The sequence below is a fragment of the Cheilinus undulatus genome, linkage group 11 (genome assembly GCF_018320785.1).
Source record: "Cheilinus undulatus linkage group 11, ASM1832078v1, whole genome shotgun sequence".
Classification (NCBI taxonomy): Eukaryota; Metazoa; Chordata; class Actinopteri; order Labriformes; family Labridae; genus Cheilinus; species Cheilinus undulatus.
In genome coordinates this window covers 8,020,139-8,042,281 of record NC_054875.1, presented here as the reverse complement: position 1 = coordinate 8,042,281, position 22,143 = coordinate 8,020,139, and the positions used below count along the sequence as shown (strand labels likewise).

At 39.7% G+C, this 22,143-nt stretch overlaps 1 protein-coding gene across 1 annotated transcript in view; it reads left to right on the top strand.

The window, feature by feature from the left end:
- prex1 (phosphatidylinositol-3,4,5-trisphosphate-dependent Rac exchange factor 1) overlaps nucleotides 1–22,143 on the top strand; it is a 197,365-nt gene that overhangs the window by 107,772 nt on the left and 67,450 nt on the right. Inside the window, exons 11-17 of the mRNA XM_041799139.1 lie at nucleotides 2,755–2,855; nucleotides 7,894–7,997; nucleotides 8,946–8,995; nucleotides 10,892–10,967; nucleotides 11,359–11,431; nucleotides 17,828–17,973; nucleotides 21,556–21,648. Of these exons, the coding sequence (XP_041655073.1) occupies nucleotides 2,755–2,855; nucleotides 7,894–7,997; nucleotides 8,946–8,995; nucleotides 10,892–10,967; nucleotides 11,359–11,431; nucleotides 17,828–17,973; nucleotides 21,556–21,648 (643 nt within the window). The remainder of the gene's footprint in view (nucleotides 1–2,754; nucleotides 2,856–7,893; nucleotides 7,998–8,945; nucleotides 8,996–10,891; nucleotides 10,968–11,358; nucleotides 11,432–17,827; nucleotides 17,974–21,555; nucleotides 21,649–22,143) is intronic.

Genomic DNA, 22,143 nt, shown 5'->3' with positions numbered 1-22,143 from the left:
CCGCTGAAGAGTCTACTCAGAGTCTTGTTAACATGTTAGATTACACAGAGGTCTCAGTGGTGAACATGAAGGCCAACTCAGTGTCAGAGTGGATGTACTTCACTGGGACTGAAAGGGATACTCTCTGCTTGAAAGACGCACGTTAGCACTACTTGAATTACATGTAAGACAGACAGCCAGCAGCAACTTATTCTGAAGTCATAAAAGCTCTTACATAAAGATTGCATCCTTGTATTAGCTGTCCTATCTAGCTCCCATTAGCAGAGAGCATCCACAAGCTTGTGTCTGATATTTAATCTGGTTGAAGTTTCTTGCAAAAAAAAGAAAAAAAGAAAAAAGCACAACAAGAAAAACCAAACTCAAAAAATCTCCAAAACCTATGGAGACAGAGCCTTCAGTGCTGCAGCTCCCACCCTCTGGAACACTCTTCCTGCAAACATTCGTAGCGCTCCATCTCTGGACATTTTCAGAAAACGTCTCAAGCACCACCTGTTCACCACAGCCTACAGTCTTCACTAAACCACCCCTTACACTCATCCTACCCCTCACATAGTTTGTCCATGTATATGTGTTCTTGTAAAGCGTCCTTGGGTTTCTTGAAAGGCGCTATATAAATTCAAGATATTATTATTATTATTATTAAGAAAAAAGGTTTGCAGTTTTGATAAAGCTTTTCTAGCAAGTTTTACTATTTTGATGTTCTCAAAAACAGCTAATTTTGCAGAAATAGGACATACAGTTGATTTGCACAAAAATATTCTTTCATCACAAACATAATTTTCTTCTTAAAATTTAAGTGACTTGCTGGATTACTTGCACATATAGTCCATAATAAAAATGGCAGTCAAGACAACAAATCTGAGGCTCTTTGAAGTAGTAAAATATTTTTTTTTTTCATTTATTTAAAGGGATACTTCAAAATTTGGCAAATTCACCTATTGCCATAATTCCTATAGTCTTAGTAATAGGTTTGTTTCCTTTAGTTGTTGGTGCAAGCTGTTTTTAGATCTGGGGGGACCGTTAAACCACCTGCACAACTAACGCAATGTAAGCAGATGGTATTTTTGGCTTTCCCTCATCAAACTCATCAAATACACAATCCAACAACTCCAAAACACTCTTGTGGACAAGTTGTGACCTGCACATTCACCACGCTATGAAATAATAACGTATAATTATGTAACATTACGACACATGAAGCAAATACTCGGAACTGTTTCTTGAGTAAACCATTGGGCGGAGTGACACGGTGCAGCAGCCATGTCTGGTGTGTAGTTCCGGCTTTGTTAAAACATCTCCGTCTCATAATGTTCCATGATTATTTCATAGCGTAGAATTATGCTAGGACCAAGCTATTGTGATTATTGTTGTGATACTCTGCTGAGTGACTTCAAAAATCCTTGATTTTTAAATAGTTCTGCCTGATTTGTTTGTTGTAAGAAAAAATAAAAATAAAAATCAGCCATTTTTTAGATAATTTTCTTCTTGTTCCCTTACAGGTCAGTATGCGTAATTATAATAATTATTATTGTGGTATGTCTTATGGTAGGGAACCATGAGAGCATGGTATTTATTGATGTACAAGCCCAGTTCCAAAAAACTGGGTTATTGTGCAAAATCAGTATGCAATGATTTGAAAATCTAATAAAAGCCATATTTAATTCACAGTAGAACATAACAAAGATGCCAGATGTTGGAACTGAGACCATCTCATGGAAAGTTTTAGCTCAAAAAGTAGAGCTAGGCAGAGGTTCCCCAATCTGCAGAAAAAACTGTCTAAAAATTGTGGAACAATTTCAGGAAATGCTTCTCCACATAAAATAGCAAAGACTTTGAATATCTCACCATCTACAGTCCATAATGTCATAAAAAGATTCAGAGAATCTGGAGAAATCTCTGCAAGCAAGGTGCAAGGCAGAAAGTCAGTGTTGGATGCTTCGATCTTTGAGCCCTAAGGTGGCACGTAATTAAGAAGAGGCATGATTCTGTACTGGAAATCACTGTGTAGGCTCAGGAACACCTCTAAAAAAATCACTGTCAACACAGTTGACCATGCCATCCACAAATGCAAGTTAAAGCTGGATCATGCCAAGAAGGAGCCATATGTGAACACAATCCAGAAACGCCGCCGTCTTCTCTGGGCCAAGCTCATTTAAAATGGACTGAGGCAAAATTGGACTGAGGAAAACTGTTCTGTGGTCAGTTGAATTGATATCTGATACTTTTTTGGAAAACATGGATGCTGTGTCCTGCAGATTAAAGAGAAGAGGGACCATTCAGCTTGTTATCAGTGTATACTTCAAAAGCATTCATCTCTGATGGTATGGGTTGCATTAGTGCCTATGGTGTGGGCAGCTTACACATCTGGATAGACACTATCAATGCTGAAAAGTAGATAGAAGTTTTAGAGCAACATATGCTTTCATCAGGGTTCCGACTTTTTTGAGATGTTTCATTCAAATTCAACATGATCTTTTATTTATCATGAAATGGTAAAATGTCTCAGTTTCAACATCTGATGTTGCTTATGCTCTATTGTGTGATGTACAATTTGTTGCATTCTGATTTTATTTATCTTTTACACAGTGCCCCAGCTTTTCTGGAATTAGGGTTATGTATTTTGTACTGTGACAATTTCCCTCTGTGTCAACACTAGACAAAACCCTATGGTGAAAATAGTAATGATTTTATAGACATGAATACCTCTTAAAGTCCCCCGTTCTCATCTTTTTCTCCTTTTTCTTGTCTTTTCAGCGAGTTCGTGTCATGGCTAATAGAGAGTGGAGAGATCAGCAAACCTGACGAGGGAGTCAACCTGGGACAAGCCTTGCTGGAAAATGGCATCATTCACCACGGTGAGACACGACAAAATCCTTTAGTTCTCCCTGACTCTAATTCCCACTTTCCGTGTCTGGTAAACCTCCTCTTTCCCGAATCCTTTCTGTGTCTGCTGATGCTCTCTGCAGCTCATCTTGTTGTGTTTTAGTCTGTTTTTAACTTTGTTTAGTCATCTCATCCTCTGGTTTTTGGCTTGCTTTTATTTTTCTCTGATTCATATAATCCTTCTGTAATTGTTTGACTCATTCTTATTATAAATTACTCCCCACTTCCAGTCAGGGGAGTCTATTTAGAGTAGAAGCCACCATGATGTGCTCCCTGGTTATGATCATTGAAATGCCGCCTGCATCGTTTCATTTTCCTTGATTTTGTCCTGACTTTCACAGCTCCACAAACCTTGAATAATACATTAAAAATGATAGATGCACACAAACACAAACAGCTATAAATAATGCATGAACACAGTTATCCAGAGTGTTGCTGAAGGGGCTTGTGTACAGAGCAAGTGCTAACCACGGTTGTGATTTATAACGCCAACCTGTCAGGTGAAATTTGCAGAAATGCAGCCTTCACATTCCTTGAAACCTGTGGAAAATCCCTTGAAATCCTCCATCAGAGCAGCGCGACCACAGAGACATACAATGATGACATGCAGGGCTCTGTGGGACAGCAGTGAGGCATTGTGGGTAAACTAGACAGGCTCTGGGCCCCGCAGGCAGAGTGTAGGTGACACCATTCAAAAGAGATCAGACATAAAGCAAATGTGACAGAACAGCCAATTAAAGCTGTCCATCTTTTACTGCTGACTCGTCTTTTTTAAGGAGACGCATAAAAAGAGAGACAGCCAACCGCATGAGTTTTATAGCACACAATGCAAACATTATTTATTCTTTATTCTGCACGTTTGAGCCACTAAATAGCTCCAGTTCTTACTTGCATGTTTGCATTTTTCCCACAGCGATCTCCTCTCCCGCAGTAATAATTCAGTTATCATTCGACATACTTTAGATTCCACTTTTTGGAGTTTACAATGCCTGATTGTGTGGTGCCGTTTGATTTTACGAGAGCATTTTAAGTCTAGACGGAGAGAAGGCAGCAGCTTGTTTGAGCCCATGCCAGCTTGTTGTGGTGAAACCAAACTGCCTCTGTTTGGCAGATTCCACCGTCAGCTTCTCCAGCAGACATCTGTTTGTGTATATATTAGTCATTTTCAGTGTTTGTTCGCTCTATTATAAATAAGAACATGTTTTGGATGTTTATTGATGTGAGTAGAGAGATTTTTATGGGAATTGGCAGCTGTCTGCTATATTAAGTGTTTAAATCTCATGACTCATTCAGCTCAGACTGTAATACACAACCCCAGGGTTTCCCCCAAAACTTTTACTCCTGGAGTTCTGCCTCCTTTGTTTACTTCAACAACAACAACAGCAGATGCACACTCAAGTTGAGCTACAGTGAACATTAATGACAGTTTACATGCTATTTTGGGGAGCACTTACACTCTTTTACTTCCATTTTAATCTTTCAAGACATATCAGTCCAGATCCTTTATATGTTATGTGGTTTTGGAGGAAACTGCAGCAGCCATGTTCAGCTCTTAACTGCCTAAAAGATGCTCTGATGGAGGTTTTAGTCAACTTTTTGCTTCCAAACTGCTCTTCATTTGGGACTCTAGAGGATCTCTAGAGCAGTGTTACCCAATCATTTTTCCTTGGAGCCCCTCTACATGTATCTTAGGAACATGTACCTAAGATAAGTGGACCCATGCAGGACCCAAGAGAGGAGCAAAAGTGACACTGCAGCCAGAAATCAACAGATTTTAATTGTTTCACTGATAAAACCCTAAAAAGAGCCTATGCATGCTTCTCTTTTAAAAAGACTTTTGTATAAACTACTTAATAACTGCTTTATTATTGTTTTAGTCAGTACCCCCCCCCCACCCCCCCCACCCCCCCCACCCCACCCCCACCGGGAGGGTCCCAGACCCCAGGATGGGAACCAGTGCTCTAGAGCAATGGTTTTCAAACTTTTTTGCCCAAGGCACACCAAAATCAAGCTGACGTCTCAAAGCACACCGTATTAATGTCCTTGCAAAATAGCCTTTTTAGCAACTGTTGCAACATGTCCCAACTGCATGCAATGTGAGCAGGTGCCAGCTACAACATCAGTTTGGTTTCAGAGTTTCCTTTTGTAGCATCCTGACACTCTGCAAGTGATGCACTGCAGCTCCCCAGGTTTATCCCCAGTCACCCTGTTCCTATTTTCTCTCTGTCACTCTTATTAAGATGGACAAGTAACAAGGGAAGAGGTTGCACAAAGGATGACAAGGCACCAGGAGTGTCCCACCAGAGGATATTCTTAATTTTCTTCCACTTTTCTCAATCCCAAAAACTTGTTAGCTTGTTTTACAAAGTGGAGTATGATGCATGGATATTCTTCATAACCACTTATAAATTTTTATCGCCTGACTTGTGCTAACATGGAGACAAAACTATGTGGCTCACAGTTGTTAGAGGCACCATATCTCCAATTTTCCACTTTCTAAGAAAATCACGAGATGTCATATTTTTACATGTAAATTAACATTTAAATATTTAACAGATAGCAGATGGACAGTGAGGATGCAATGCTGTGTAATGCAATGCAACGTGTGATGCTTGCATGCAGTAAGGACATTGGTTATAGTGTCTTTAGTTTTGGCATAGTTGTAGTACTTATGTAAAGTCAGATGAATTCCCAAGGCACATCTAGACTTGTTTCAGCGCACGCCAGTGTGCCTCGGCACATCATTTTAGAACCACTGCTCTAGAGAGCCAAGATAGATCCTACTTGTGGTAAAACATGGGCAACTGCAAAGATCTCTATAGGGTCTATGTGGGTCTACTATGGGCTGATCCACACCTGCAGTTCACATGAGCAATCACAGGTGGGGCCACCATGGAACCTATGAACAAACCCACATGGGACCCATAATGTGGCCAACATATAACCCATGGGGTCCACATGAACATGCTGGCCTGTACTGTTAAAGAGTCCAGTGGGACAAAACTGACCATTTTGATCCATATTTCTGTTTTCCTGCAGTTGTCAGGTGATGTAAACGTGTTGTTTTGATGAGATGTAGAGTAAAATAGTCAGTGGTGTTGAATGGTAGCTCTTTTTGCCCTCTAGGCCTCCATGCACATCACGTGACCAAACGCTGTGGATAAAAACACCACTGAAAAATCTTTTTACTGGTGGAAGTGTGTTTGTCTGCTCAGTGGTGGGTGGTGATATGCCCCTTTTGTTTTAGCCACAAAAGCAGGGGTCACCAACTATATTTGTATTAGCTTATGCCTATGCAGACACTGTGAGGGCCGGCACATTAAATGAACTAAATTAAAGAAAAATTTTTGTCTAAATATTTTCTGTATTTTCTTTGAAATCTTATTTTTAGCCTTTCACAGTGAACTCAGTCCGTATTCACACAGTTAAATCCCTATACTGCAGCAAGCCACAAGGGGGAGATTGAGATATTTAAGCCACATATTTCTGGGATGTAGTCTGATGTGAATATGTTGCGTCCTCGTTGGTAGAGCCATTTGAGATATTTCGTTGTAATTCTCAGGCAGTGGAAAAGACACCCCCCACTGAACTAGTTGGATTTTTGTAAAACTGATCAAACATGAAGCCAATCTTTAAAAAAAAAATGTTTCGGTCACACTTTTTTCTGGAGTTACGTAAATATCTGTAGGTATCATAAAAGGAAAGAAAGAAAAGATACCCTAAATAACCTTTATTTAATTTTTCCCTTTGCACATTTTCTGAATTAAATCGAGCCTCTGGGGGCCGGATGGGAAGCTGTGGGTGGCCTGGTGTGGCCGCCACTGATCACTGATCCTCAGCTGGTGTAGCTGAGGATCAGTGCACTATAGGATCTCGTCTGGTCAGCTGAACTCACAAGTTAGCAAGCAGCTAACCGGTTGTATGTTGAATGTTAGAACTTTGACAATTTGGGACTTAACCTTTTCTCTACTATGGGCACAACCTCCAGATTATGGTGATAACCAAAGGCAGTGATGAAGAATCTTCTACTTTTAGTCTGATAAATTCAAACTTGTACAATTTCTAACAGACTAACACATTTTCATATATTTTAAAAGGCCAGTTTTACTTGGACTGACACTTTAAACCCTCTTTTTCTCACTGTACGTGAATGAATGGACTGTTTTTCCTGTGATAACTGGTTTATTTCTGAAGATAATGGCTGAAATTATGTGGTTATAAAGTGAATCCCAGCTTTTGCTCTCCTGATTCAAGATAAATAGTCAAGATCTTAAGAAAGAATCCAGAATGTACTTATCACATGAAAATTTAGTAAAATTTAGTATGTAAAATAAATACATGTCCTTTTAAGGCTTCTACATGTGTGTTAAGAGGTCATATATACTGAACCTTATACATTAGCTTCTTATAACTTAACTCTACTGATGCAGACTTTGTCTGTCAGAACTAGACAGATGATAAATTCAGATGAAGTCTGGATATTTGGTCAGTCTAAAATTATTAATATGCACCTTTTGAGTCCTTAAGGTACAATTAAAGCTACGTCAGCAAACAGAGATGTAAATAAAATACAGATGAAACTGTGAATAAAGGCGTTTCAAACAATATCGTAAAACAAATCAGAGTAAAGGATTGTTAAAGAGAGAGGCAGGTAACAGGATAACCCTGCAGTGATTCCAGACTGCCGAGCTGTAGAGTATAGGGAGTAAATCACATGAAAGCGTATTGATAACAGCGTGCTTTTAGAAAGGATTTAAAATGTGAAACTGATCTCAAAAGCCTTACTCCTCTGTGAAACAGTTCAGAGTAAATTTGACCTCACAGAAGAGGAACATTAACTTTGGGTCTCAAGCCAAGGCTGTGAAACAAAAAACAAAAAGGGAAAGATTTACCTCGTTATGCTTGAATTTTCCTCTCTGAGTATTTTGAGAACGAAGGGCATCATTAAAGGTGTATAACTGAGCAGGTGCACAGCTCGAGTGACATTTTCTGCTTCTGCTTATATTTCAGTGTCAGACAAACACCAGTTCAAGAATGAGCAGGTGTTGTACCGATTCCGCTACGATGATGGCACCTACAAGGCCCGCAGTGAAATGGAGGACATCATGTCGAAGGTAATTATGGCTGCCCTTCCTCTTAATAACCCACACAGTCTTTGTATGAAATGACTGAAGAGAGAGCATGTTACAGAGACACAGAATCCATAATCAGAGCTGTGAGCAGGCTTAAAATAGGTAAGATTCTCTGTATGAATCTGAGACCAGCCTGGCTTGACCTATCCTGACCCATGGCACGAAGTCAGGTCAGGTAAGGATCCTCCCTGCCGGGACAGAGCCAGGCTGGTGCAGGGGCCAGAGGTGCTCAGGTGTCAGATCTGCTCAGGGCTCTGGGTGTTCCAGTGGCGTAACATAATATTATTACTGTACTTTGGTTTGATGATGACAAGTTTTTATGAAGTGCCTATAAGTGTCCTAAAAGCAATAATACATGTGTTAGTGATGCTTTTATTAACTCTTGTAGGGCCTAATTAATGTTTATAGGCATCTTATAAGGTATTATAAGTGCTAATTGAGTATTAATTAATGGCCCCTTCATGTAAAGTGTTTGATTGTTATCATTTATGCCCCTGTATTTCCATTCCACTCGACAAAACTCAGCTCATTTTGCTTAATTTAAAAACTTGGTGTCATCATTTCTCAAAGTGGCATTAAGACTTTTGTTTTTAATCCTTCATATCACCTTTTTAATGAAATCTCATAAGCCTGGAAGACTGGTGTCTAACATTTTATCCTGTAATTCTATTAAGCACTGATTCTTTGAACTGGCAAACTCAATCAGAAACAAATAAAAAAGGAGGACATAAAGGTTGTGTCGGTTTACATCTGTTCTCAGGCTCCATTTAGAAATAACGGCTTTGAAATGCGTCTCTTAAAACGTTACCGCGGGGTAGCTCTTTTCACAGTCAACAGTTAAAAATCTTGTCCTGAAGCCATGCTTGTACTTGTTTACCCAAGGTGTGTGCCTTCTATGACTCAGCCACTCTGCTTTTTCTTCTCTTCCAGGGCGTCAGGCTGTACTGCCGCCTCCACAGCCTCCACACGCCTGTCATCAAGTGAGTACCTGCCCTTCTCTTCTCTCCTCACCTCACCCCCCCTCCCCTCTACGATATGCTAATGCCCCTGCTCTCCAGGTGCATGCATGCATATTCATCAGAGGCTCACATTGGCCCACATCACCCTTCCTGTAATTACTGAACTAACAGTAACACTTCCAGGAGTGACAACCTTTCCTCTCGTATTCAGACTTGTAGCCACGCTCGAGATTCAGTCCAGGTAGAGTCTGCCAGGTTTTCATTAAAGGAGGTTTATAAAAGGTAGCTTTTAAAGGATTAAGGGGATCTACTTATTACAAGCATTCATTCCTTCATCTCTGCAGTGTTGTGGTTTAACTTAATTTAGTGAATACTTAAACACATGAGTGGAGGAGAACTTCACATGATGACAGCAGCACTTTTAACCTCATCAATCTCTCTTTTTATTCCTTAGTTAATGCAATCTCCTCTTTCAGACACGTAAAACCCACACTGTCCAACTTTAATGCTTACATAGGCACTACACTTACTGGCAGTAAATGTGTTGTGATATTCCTTACCTTTGTATCAGGTTTTGTTTCTTTCTCTCATCCTTAATCCTTGACCCTGACCTTGAATTCAGGCCTAATTTAGGCTTGATTTAACCTCAGCAAAATCCAAAATTTTCACGTTTGTGAAGTGAAGAAAGATTCCACTTTTCTCAAATGTTTTTATCTGAAGTTCATGGAGTCAGACTGAAAGCAGAAATGTTTACAGAAGCACAGAAAAACCCACATCGCCTCTCTCCCTCTGACTTGCCCTCAAACACTCGCTCATTCTCCGTCCGCCGCAGCCCCTCCTTTCATGCTCTTCTCCCTTCGTCCCTCTATCTCTTCCTCCATCAGTCACCCGCTGATTGAAGTGCCGGGGTTGCCATCAGAGCAAACAAAGAGCTTTTGGTCCGGGCATAAATCCTATTAACATACAAAGCAAAGCCCTCTGCCTGCCTGCCAGATATTATGTAATACGGCTCTGGCCTTTTTAATCCATCACTAAATTGGCATCGTATGTAGCAACCGTTCATTAGATTTATGAGTGATGGATGGATAGCATCTAATAAATCATTAATATTATAAACTCCGCCTCGGTTTTATTGAACTTGAGTGGCAAAGTACGCTTTTGTTTTGTAACCTTAAAAATGCAGGAATAATAACTTCTGATGAATTAGATATAAGCTTAATTAGATCAACAATTTGAATGCTACTGATGCCATACTCTGTAGAATAAGGAAGGAAACTCTAGCTTGGAAGTAGCCCAGTTTTCATGTTGTTTAAGGATGTCTTACATTAATCAGTTTGCTGATGTTTGTAGCTGTCATTCTTTAAATGCCCGTTTACTGAAGGGGAGGATCCAACAAAACTCATGTCTTACTCATAACATCGACACATTCAAACACGTAGACCATTAATGTTCATTAATGTGCTCTGATACACCCAGAGTTACACAACAAACCACACTGCTTTACTAAACGCTAACATGATGAGCAGATTGTTTCACAGCGTTTATGTGATCGCACAGTAACTCAACAGATATGATTTAAAGGCATCATGAATGCATGTTTGTTCTGGAAAAGTTTGGTGAGCACAAGAAAGCAAATCACTACAGGAGCTCTACATATACCTGCAGATGTAAACAGGAGCAGTGCTGTGGCCCCTCGCTGGTTCTGTTGGTTCCTTTTTCCTCTTTAACACATCAGGGGAAAATTTTGCATCAATTGATGGATTGCTTTACTGACTGTAAATCAACAGCTACACCAAAAACTCTCTTTAAGGACATGTTTTAAATGGACTCATAGGCTGTAAACTGTTTGTTTTTCATTCCACCTATAATCCAGTGTGAAAATTAATTTCCTGAAACCTCTGCTTTTTTCCTCCTCAGGGACAGAGACCATCATCTGAAAACCTTTAAATCTGTGGTGCCTGCCAGCAAACTGGTGGACTGGCTGCTCCTGCAGGTAAAACCCATGTCTGTCATACTTTCCTTTAATCCAAACACACATAATACTGAACAAGGTGCACAGGTTGTATGTAGTGATAATCCCTGCTATAACTATGACAACTTAAGCTCATCAGGGATGGAACAAATGATGTGTTTTTCACATTAATTAGCTACATATACTTCAGATATTTGTCACCGTACTCTGACAGTGAAGAGCACAGACAAGGACATCAGTCTCATCTCTCATTGTGTTTATTATGCACATATTATTAACATGTGCAGGCTCACAAATCATCATCTTCACTCAGATAAGTCAGGCCAGCTGTGCTCCAGCCTGCTGTCTATGAAAAGGTGTAAACAGGCATTGTAACTGACCCTCTGTGTGCGTCACTGATTTGGTTACCCAGGGAGACTGCTCGACCCGAGAGGATGCGGTGACGCTGGGTGTGGGGCTCTGCAACAATGGCTTCATGCACCACGGTCAGTTCATTTCACCCTCTCTCACACATGTATGAAGGATGGGTAAACAGACTGTTGGACACATGCATTATGGGTTATTATCATATCTTTACTCTGTTATTATGAGTTGTTTTCTCCTTGTTCCAACAGCCCTGCTTTAATCTAATAACCATATTCTTATTTGCCACATCCCTCTCTCTCTTACCCTGATATTGAAGGTTTTTAGCATGCTGCTTGATTACCTCATCCTATATTTTGCCCGTTATTTGCCCCAACTTCTCTCCAACCACAGGAACTATTTTATCCTCTCGTCTGTGATGCCGTCATAGGTTTTTTAAAGTATCCTAAATTTGCATACCTGGTCCAGCCAAGCCTCTGTAACCTCGTTGACCACATTGTAGCGGAGTGGCTTTGGTTCCAGCCCAGATATGTTGAATGTAAACAGAATTAGCAGTGTACCCTAACCAAAGCTGTTTGGCTTAGCTACACTGGTGTCTGGGTCAGAGCTCTGAACCATGACCACTGCTTAAGGCCTCAGATTCAGACTTCATTGGTCAACGATGCTACATAGAAGGGGAAAAATCTAAATAGAAGTAGCTAGTGTTTGAATACAGAAGTCAAAACAAATTGGGCAAGCAGCAGCCACAATTCCAAAAATGTTGGGACACTTGAAAATTGTAAATATAAGCATAATGCAATGATTTACAAATCTCATAAACCCATATTTTATTCATTATAGAGCATAATTAACGAGTCAGATGTTGAAAGTGACAAATTTGACTATTTCATTAAAAATATGACCTCATTTTGAATTTGATGGCAGCAATACATATCACAAAAATAAGGAAAGGGCAACAAAAGGTTTATTAATGAAAAAAATCTAGAGGAGCATTTTGCAGCTAATTAGGTTAATTGGCAACAGGTCAGCGACATGACTGGGTATAAAAGTGTCTCAGAGGTAAAGATGGGCAGAGGTTTACCATCTAGCAAAACACTGTCTGAAAATTGTGGAAGAAATCAGAACAATATTCTTCTATGAGGACCTGCAAAGATTTTGGATATCCCATCATCTTAAGTACTAAGGAGGCCCTGCATTAAAAACCAGCATGATTCTGCAATGGAAATCACTGCATGGACTCAGGAAGACTTCCAGAGATCATTGTTTGTCAACACAGTTGGCCACGCCATCCACATATGCAAGTTAAAGCTGTATTATGCAAATTAGAAGCCATATGTGAACATCATCCAGACATGCTTTAGTTTTCTTTGAGCCAAAGCTCATTTGAGATGTACTGAGGCAAAATGGAAAAACTGTTCTGTGGGCAGATGAATCAGAATTTAGAATTCTTATTGGAGACCATCGACACTGTGTCCTGGGGACTAAAGAGGAACAGGACCCTCCAGCTTGTTATCAGTGCAGTTCTAAAGCCTACATCTCTGATGGTATGGGGTTGCATCAGTGTCTATGGCGTGGGCAGCTTATACATCTGAAAAAGGACTATTGATGCTAAAAGGATATAGAGGTTTTAAAGCACCATATGCTCCCATCCAGACAACGTCTCTTTCAGGGAAAGCCTTGCATATTTGAGCAAGACAATGCTAGACCACGTACCACATCCATCACAACATCATGGCTTCAAAGTAGAAAAGTCCAGGTGCTGAACTGGCCTGCCTGAAGTCCAGACCTTTCATGATGAGAAAACATTTGGCACATCATAAAATAAAAATCCTGGATCATTGAGCAGCTAGAATCCTACATCAGTCTAGAATGGGACAACATTCCTCTCTAAAACTCCAGCAACTTATCTCCTCACTTACCAGACATTTACAGACTGTTGTTAAAAGAAGATTGGATGCCACACAATAGTAAACATGGCCCTGCCTCTTCTTTTTTGAGATGCATTGCTGCCGTAAAATTATATATACTTTTATAAAATGTTAAAATGTCTATTTCAACATCAGATATGTTGTTTATGTTCTATTGTGAATGAAATATGGGTTTATGAGATTTATAAATCATTACATTCTGTTTAATTTATATTTTAGACAGCATCCCAACTTTTTTGGAACTGGGGTTGTGTGGGTTTTTTACTCATGACGTTAAAGCAGACTTAATGACATGGACATATTTCTGTTGTAGCCGTGGCATTCTTAGGTCATGTAATGGCTGCCATAGTTGTTTTGTGATACATTTTTTTTAATAAGGCTCTTGGAAAATAATTTCTCACTTTATTCTCCATTGAATTATTACTGTAGTATATGAAGCAATATTTGTTCCCACAAGCTACAACAGAAATTTACCTGCTATCTTAAGTCTATAATAACAGAGGAAACCTGGAAGCATAGCTGATTATAAATGTATACAAACTTGAGACTGGAGCTTTTAACATTGTGAAAATCTCAACCCCTGTATATAGAATCTACATCTCTATGTAGAAGTTCGTAATCACAGCATCTTTGTGGTTGTGTTTTCTAGCATCTTCAGTTGCATAGTTACTGTTTACATTAGTGCACAAGCTCCATTTCACAGGCAGCATTGATGAATCATAAACCAGTCTGTACAAAAGCACTACAGTCATAAATCAAATGTGTAAATTATCCTTGTTTGATTTTGTGTTTGTATGTTTTAACAGGACTAAAAGCTCCTAAATGTCATGCAGATACTTTGTGAAGTGTTTTAAGTGGTTTCCCCTTCACTTTTCACTTTCCTCATTAGTTTTCAAACACCCTCCTCCTCCTCCACCATCTGTTGGAAGGAGTCACCTGTTCTCTTTTAAGTGTCTGTCTTGTCACCCTTCTTCAGGGTTGTGACCCCTCCTCAAAGCCTGTCTGCTCTCCTCACCGCTCCTCAACTCTCCCTCTTTTTACTCCTTACTCAGCACATCTGCTGCTCCTCACCTGGTCCCCTTAAACTCCTCTTGTTGTTTATGTGTCCTTGTCTGCTTTGACTCTGGGTTTTTTTTTTTTTTTTTGTCTGCTTCATGCACGGCTTCCAACACTGCATATTAAACACAACAACAGACAGAGCTGAGCATTTCCTCCTTTAGTCCTCTTATAAGGAAGAGCTGAATGACTCCTAAGCCAGAATGTCATTATCCTTTTAATTATGTATTGAATGCCAATAACGGGACTCACAGTAAGCTATAAAGATCCAATTAACCACAGATTTTTCTGTCACCACAATTCAGTTATCTTGAGAATTAGCAGTGGTATAAATCAATACAAAACCACTGGGAAGAAATAATCTCATCTTCTCAGAGACAAAGCATGTCTCATAGGGTCATTCATATCAGTGTATAATTATTTAGACATTCTTTATATACCACTGTTTGATATATATATATATATATATATATATAGATATAGATATATATATCTATATCTATATATATATATATATATATATATAATATATATTTTTTCTCAGAATAAAGGCAATATAGTCCAAAAACAAAACTTATAAAACCAAGCACTCTTTAATCTGGGTTATCTTGTTTTTCTAATCATGGGAAGCCAAAGTCGTAATTAAAACGGTTACTTAAGCTTGCCTAGCACTCCTTTAACCAATTTCATTTTCATTAAAATATTTAAAATTCTACCTTTCAAATCCAAATAACTCCCTTTAGAGTAATATCCAACAGAATGACCACTTGCTTTATTTACCTTTGGATCAAGTTACTGGTTCTTACAGCTTACATGATGATTTATTTGAGTTTCTGTGTGTTTTGAAAGGTTATGACAGTTTCCGGAGCAGCACTCCCTTCATTATGTGGCCACAGCCTCAGTGACTCAGAGGAAGTAACTCACGTTCAGGATTTATTTAAGTTGGCGTATGGCCAGTGTGGCTTTGGTTTGTGTGTAATCAGTTTGCAAAGACTTTTTTTGCACCTGAGGGTGCCAGATGCTCTCCAGAATCTCTGAACAGCTGGGTGTCTCTGAGCCTCAGTGGTGATTTTACAAGCGCTATTTTACAGTGAACAAAAGATCCATCCATGCCCTGGATAAAGAAACATGCTCTGTTTAATGTCTTAAATCTGTGAATGGGTTAAATAATAGGAAAATGCTGAATAGAAAACCACTGATTGGTACCAAAAGATAGATATTTTCTGTTCACCTCAATGAAAAACCAAACTATGGTGGCTGTAGTCCAAATCATTCATGGACTCCAAAATTTAAAAAAAAGGAGTAACCAGTGCAAGTTGGTGATGCATCACAGCTACAGTAGTAGATAATATGTTAATTCAGTCATACTTACTGTTTATCTAATCTAAATGGTATTTTAACCCCTTGGATGCTTCACCCTTTTAATGATTTTCTAAATCAATCATGGTCAATATAATTTTTTCTTTTTTTTGATTTATAAAAATGGCAAAGTTGAAAAAGATTTCTATGGTAATTTCAATTTAATAAAACTATGTTAAGTAAAAAAAAAAAAAAATGATAAATTTACACCCCCTGACCTAATTCAAAAGAGGTCCAGCCAATTTGTTCTAGTCATCTCCCAATTAGTGAAATGGGGATCACCTGAGTGTGGTAAATGTGTCTCAAATGATTGTAGTATAAAGACACCTGTGTCTGGAAGGTCCAGTCAGTGGTGAATCAGTATTCCTGGCTACCATTTCACCCTGGAAACAAAGGAACACTCCAAGCAACTCAGAGAAAAGGTTATTGAAAATTGTAAGTCAGGGGATGGATACAAAAAAAAATTCAAGGCACTGAACATCCCCCAGAGTTCAGTTCAATCCATCATCTAGAAATGGAAGAAATATGGCATATGTGTAAATCTGCCTAGATCAGGCCGTCCTCACAAACGGAGTGAGCGTGTAAGATGGAGACTAGTGAGAGAGGCCACCAGGACACCTATGACTACTGAAGGAGTTACAAGTTTCAGCAACTAAGATGGGTGAGACAACAACTGTTGGCCGGGTTCTTCACCAGTCAAAGCTTTATGAGAGAGTGGCAAAGAGAGAGACACTGTTGAAGAAAACTCAGGTTAAATCTGGACTCATCAAAAGGCATTTGTGAAACTCCATGGTCAAGTGGAAGAAAGTTCTTTGGTCTGATGAGACCAAAATGGTGCTTTTTAGCCATCAGACAAAACTCCAAACACTGCAAATCACAGTAAACACACTATTCCCATTATGGAGCACGGTGGTGGCAGCATCATGCTGTGGGGATGCTTCTCAGCAGCTGGCCCAGGAAGGCCTGTAAAGGTAGAGGGTAAAATGAATGCAACAAAATATCCAGTCTGCAAGAGAACTACAGCATGGGAGAAGATTTATTTTCCAGCAAGACATAACCATACAGAGAACGCTACAAAGAAATAGTTCAAAGACAAGAAGGTGAATGTTCTGGAGTCGCCAAGTCTGAGTTGCTTGAAAATTTTCTTTTGTCATCATGGTGCAACGGTGGCCAGGAATACTGATTGACCAGTGACTGGACCTTCGGGACACAGGTGTCTTTTTACTTCAATCACTTGAGGCACATTCACTCCACTCAGGTGATCCTCATTTCACTAATTAGCACCAGTTGGCTGGACCTCTGTTGAATTAGGTCAGTCACTTTAAAGGGGGTAATTGGCATTACCGTGTAGAAATCTGGTGACTTTGACATTGAGATTTTAATTGCAAAAATATGTGTCAAAAAGTCAAATTATTTTGACCTTGATTGATTTATAAACTCAATAAAAGGGTAAAACATCCAAGGGGGTGAATACTTAAGCACTGTAGCTCAGCCTGGTCTCATAAAACACACTGAAAGAATCAAATTTGAAGTTAATGCAGCTTATTTTGTTTTGAACTGCTCTTACATAAGAAGCATCCTCACCTGTGTGAGGAGCCCCATGTGTTCGAGTGAACATCAGCCCACAGTGGGACGTCTAAATACACTCAAACACTGAGCACAGTTTCATGTGTCCTCTGGAGAATCCTTTCAGCCCTGGCCATATTACATCTGGCTACAGCCCAGATGTCATTTGGCCCCAGATGTTCCCGTTAGCAACATTAGCTAATGAGCTAATGAGCCTAAGCTTGTTTGTACGAAGATGTCCACACTTTTAAGGACGTTTCTTTTGTTTCTGCTCTGGAAAACAGTGATGCATCTCCATGAGTATTTTAAGTTCCAAATGATCCGCAAATATGCCATCAGTTTTTCTATCTAAAGTCATTTTTTGCATTTAATCTATTCGTTCAGCCAGAGTAAGCAAAACACTTTAAGATTATTATTGAACTTGTGGCAGTGTCTGGTCAGAATGTACACCAAAAAAGGCTGTTTTTGCCCTTTGAGCAACACTTCAGCCCTTTTCCCCTCTAAACTTTTAACTATAGGATTAAGATGTGGTCCGTTGCTGTTTGTCCCATTGTAATTTTCTTCAGTGGCTTTCTGATTAAAAGCTCTGTGTGTGTTTTCCTCCCTCAGTCTTGGAGAAGAGCGAGTTCAAAGACGAGTCCCAGTTCTTCCGTTTCTATGCGGACGAGGAAATGGAGGGAACGAGCACCAAGAGCAAGCAGCTCCAACGCAATGACTTCAAACTCATTGAAAACATCTTGGCCAAGTCTTTGGTGGTGAGCTGGCGTACAAACAAACACATAAACACGTGCATTTCCTCATTCTCCCACGCATTTACATGGTGACACGGATACTTCCTGATGCATTGCCAGATCATAGTTTAGGAGGGAAAAAAGAAAACCGTGAGGAGTTTCCCTGAAGCAAATGCTCTAAATATGCAACAAAGCTCTTTTAATTAACTACACTGTAAGACTAGCATCCTTTCTTGAGGGTCTAACCGTAGAAAAATCCATTTTCATGGTAAACATAAATACATAAAAGTGAATGAATGAAGGCACAGAGGAAGCTCACATTGATCTGAATTCATCTGGATATGCATCAATCTTCCATTCAAGTGCATACATATACATATGCAGAATCCTGTGTGCATGTGAATGGGTTAGACATTTCTGATATAACACGACTGTGGTATAGCTAATTGAACTGACATGCTGGCATCTCCTTTCTCCTTCACTCCAGTTTGTTTTGTGTGTTACACTTCCCAACTAAATTTAATTAACATCACTATGCTGGCAGGAAAAACACGTCTTTCTCTTGGGACAGGAGCTGCTTTGATGACTGTAAACACCTTTGGATTTGCTCTGATCAATATGAATCTTAATGAGTGTTGTCTTATGGAAATATAATCAACTGTACTGCTTGGGATGAAGTCCCTGAGGGGAGTGAGGAGACAATGAGTGGTGGCAGTTAATCGTCAAAATCACTGTTGGGAACATTTAATTTAAGTGCACAGACTTCAGTTTTTTGAGTGGTAGAAATAGACATCCCATTTAGTTCTGCTTCAAGATGGAACTTCCAAAGGTACTAACAGTCTGCTTTTTACTTCTACTTTATCTCAGTCTTTGATAGTTTGATGGTTTAAGTTTTGGAAGAGCATAACCTTTAAAAAAAACTCTGATGATACTTGGATAAATGTTCTGTCTTTTACATTCATTACAGGCCAGTCAAAGATTAACATAAGGTGTAGACGTGTGTTGCCTGTAGGTGGGGTGCAAACTACATAACACAAGCTTCACAGGCAGCCGTTGTCATTGTTCACTATCAGTGGAGCCAGTTGTCAAATTAGACTCTAGTCAAAGCTGGTTGGGAGAAGAGCAGTAGCATTTATTCTACTGTCAAAGCTTTCAGTATGATTCTTTGCTCTTCCTTTTTAAAGAAATGTTGTCCATTTCTAATAAAAGTGCCTCTATAGTTGCATCTTTAGCTTCCTCACTAGTTGCCATTGTTTACAGGCTTGCCACGTCCACTATGTTCATGGCTGCTGTATGTAGGTTTGCTCTGATCCCAGTTCTGGAAATTTCCATACCAAATTTTGAGAGATGGCATCCTCTGGTGGCAAGATATAAGTATGTGACAACCAACCCCTGTGACAACCAACCCCATTCTACCCTATACACTCCTCTGAAAGACTCAAGTTTGTATGCTATATACCTTTTTTTGAGAAAAATATGGTTTATTTCTCATCTTGTGCTATGGGCCTAACCTTGCAAAGCAGATGGATTTGCCCATTTCCTTGTTTCTCACTGGCGAATCCATGTTGCAAAGCTACCGTCTGAACTGTTTGGGCCCGGTGAGAAAGTGACAGGACCAATCAGCATCGGGGGGCAGTACTTTTGGGCGCAGCGGAGTCATAATAAGCAAGCAGCAACAAGAGGCTGGTGCTAAAGTGCCAGTTTTATCAGAACTTGACGACATTTCTTTGTTAAAAGAAGAACAAAGAACAGCATTGTGTTGTTTTCCTTTCAAAAACGACAAAAGTCGTGTACTGGCATGTCTACAGTCGCCATGGTTTGCGGCGTTGTGCAGTTCTCCATGGAGTTTACTCCATCGGTACAGGTGCAGGCACGTAGCTCGATAGCGGCTATGTCATGTGTTTTGTTACTCTGATTGGCCCGTAAAGATATGACAGACACAACGTTCATTCAATCACCTTCCAAGTTTTTTTCAAAGGTTCTGCCCTTTCCCAAATGCTGTCTATCAGTGGTTTTCCAGATGGATGTGTGAAACACATCCATCTGACATGCCAGGTTACTATGGGCCTACATTACCCACAATCCTAGAATGTAATAGTGACACCATAGTATGGAGTCAATTACTGCCCTCGGTCTATGTACACAAATGAAAAATTTTATAATTGTTAATGATGTAACCACTGCAGATAAACAATAGAAAGATGGTCTCTATGTTTTCAGAGTTTGAATGCTAATATTTGCATTGAATTAAGGGTATTGTAGTCGATTAAAGGATCTGTAGTCCCTTCCCCACTTGAATACGAATGTGTACACAGTCTTCATCTTTTTTTCTTGGGATTAAAACATATCAATACAAGGATTTTCTCAAATGTCAGTGGAGGATGTGAATGGGGATTTTTACCCAAGGAGATAGAAATGCAGAAGAGTGGGCAATCACTGTTGAGTCCTTGATGGTAGATATTTGCAGATGAAGACGACCCTGCAAAGCAGATGGATCATCCAAACTCCATGTCAATCACCAGGCAGATGCATGTTGCAAAGCTTTAAGCTGGTACGCCTGTTTTGAGTCAGAGAATGACTGGACTTATGAGCATCATTTGAGGAGAAGAGGCGCTAGCTACAGGCGTGGTTTAGTGGAAGCCACTGCATGGTTTTGGACAATGACAGCCAGTGATGAGGTTAGCCCAAATGCAGCTATAATGGTAGTTTTATCAGAACTGGACATTTTCTTTGTTAAAGAAGAATAGGTCAATCTCAATCATAGATCAGTACAAGAATAAGCAAAGACATTAGGTTGGTCCTAGGATTTTTTTTTTTTGTGTGTGCATTTATCAAGAAAAGTATGCACTGTACTGGATGACGCAAGGTTTATTTCCAGAAGCTAAAACAGAAATTTAATTCCTCACTTAAATCCATGATCTCAGGGGAAACCTTGGAGCATAACTATCACTTTTTTATGTCAGAGTGGGATGTTGGCCTACTATCTGGCCCCTCACGAGATGTAGAAAAGGCATTTTCCCCCTTTGATTAGCAGAACTAATCATTCCTCGGGGCTGTTACTGGAGTAAAGTGCAGGAACTCTTTATTTACCACAGCCATCTCCTCTAGAATAACAGCAGAGATCTACATCTTATCAGAGCTGTGCAGGAGGAAGATGTAGCCCCAGAAGCTTACCTAATGGAAGCAAGCTTAAGTGTTTGGTGATGACAGCGTTTAAAGAGGCACCACCCTCTCCGGGGGATTAGAAAATGAGAGGCTGAAAACATCATTAGACAGCACCTGACACACGATGAAAATCACAAACTGCTGTAAGATTTACGCTACGATGATGGGTCGACAATTTGTGCATTTGACCACCCAGATAGAGTGCTATATATTACACATAATGTGACGCCTAAATGATCCTAAATTACCTTTCTGACATCAGAAGTGCACGATCTTCAAATGCAAGATATTTGTGTGCAAAATAGCAGCAGAGTTGAGCTTACTGTACCAAGCAATTATGTCTCAAAAAGGATTTTTTACTCATTATATGAACCAGTGGGAGACATTTAAAAAGTCTAAATGTGGGAGTAATTAGCTGATTCTCTGTGTTCTCTGTGTTAGATTCACCCAGAGGAAGAAGACTACGGCTTCGAGATTGAGGAGAAAAACAAGGCCATAGTGGTGAAGTCTGTCACCAGAGGCTCACATGCTGAGGTAATGGTCAACACTCACACACAAACACACACTGATTCTCCTTCCTGCCTCGGGGCATTAGTTCCAGTAGGTAATGGCTGTCTACTGTTTAGACGGCTGCTGTCAATCTGCTTTTTCCCCTTTGGCGAGAGCTCACTTTGATTGGCTGTGGAGCCATTAGACATGCTTGCTCATATCATGCCACAAAAAACATGCAGACATGCACAGATGCACACCTTTCACCCATGCAGGGCTGTTTAAAATTCCTTTAAAGAGGTAAAAAGTCATTTAAAACTTACAGGATTTTCTGAATTTCTTTTTATGTGTTAGCATTCTGTACTATTATTGTTCTGTTTAGACAGCGAAAATGCTCTGCACACCAGAGAGCTCACATAAGAAATTATACACAGATATATAGATATACTGACGTTGACTTTTCCGGTATCTGATGCACATGTCGGAACACAGCTGGAGTTCATCATTTTCTAATGAGGCACCAAGACATAGAAAAGTTTG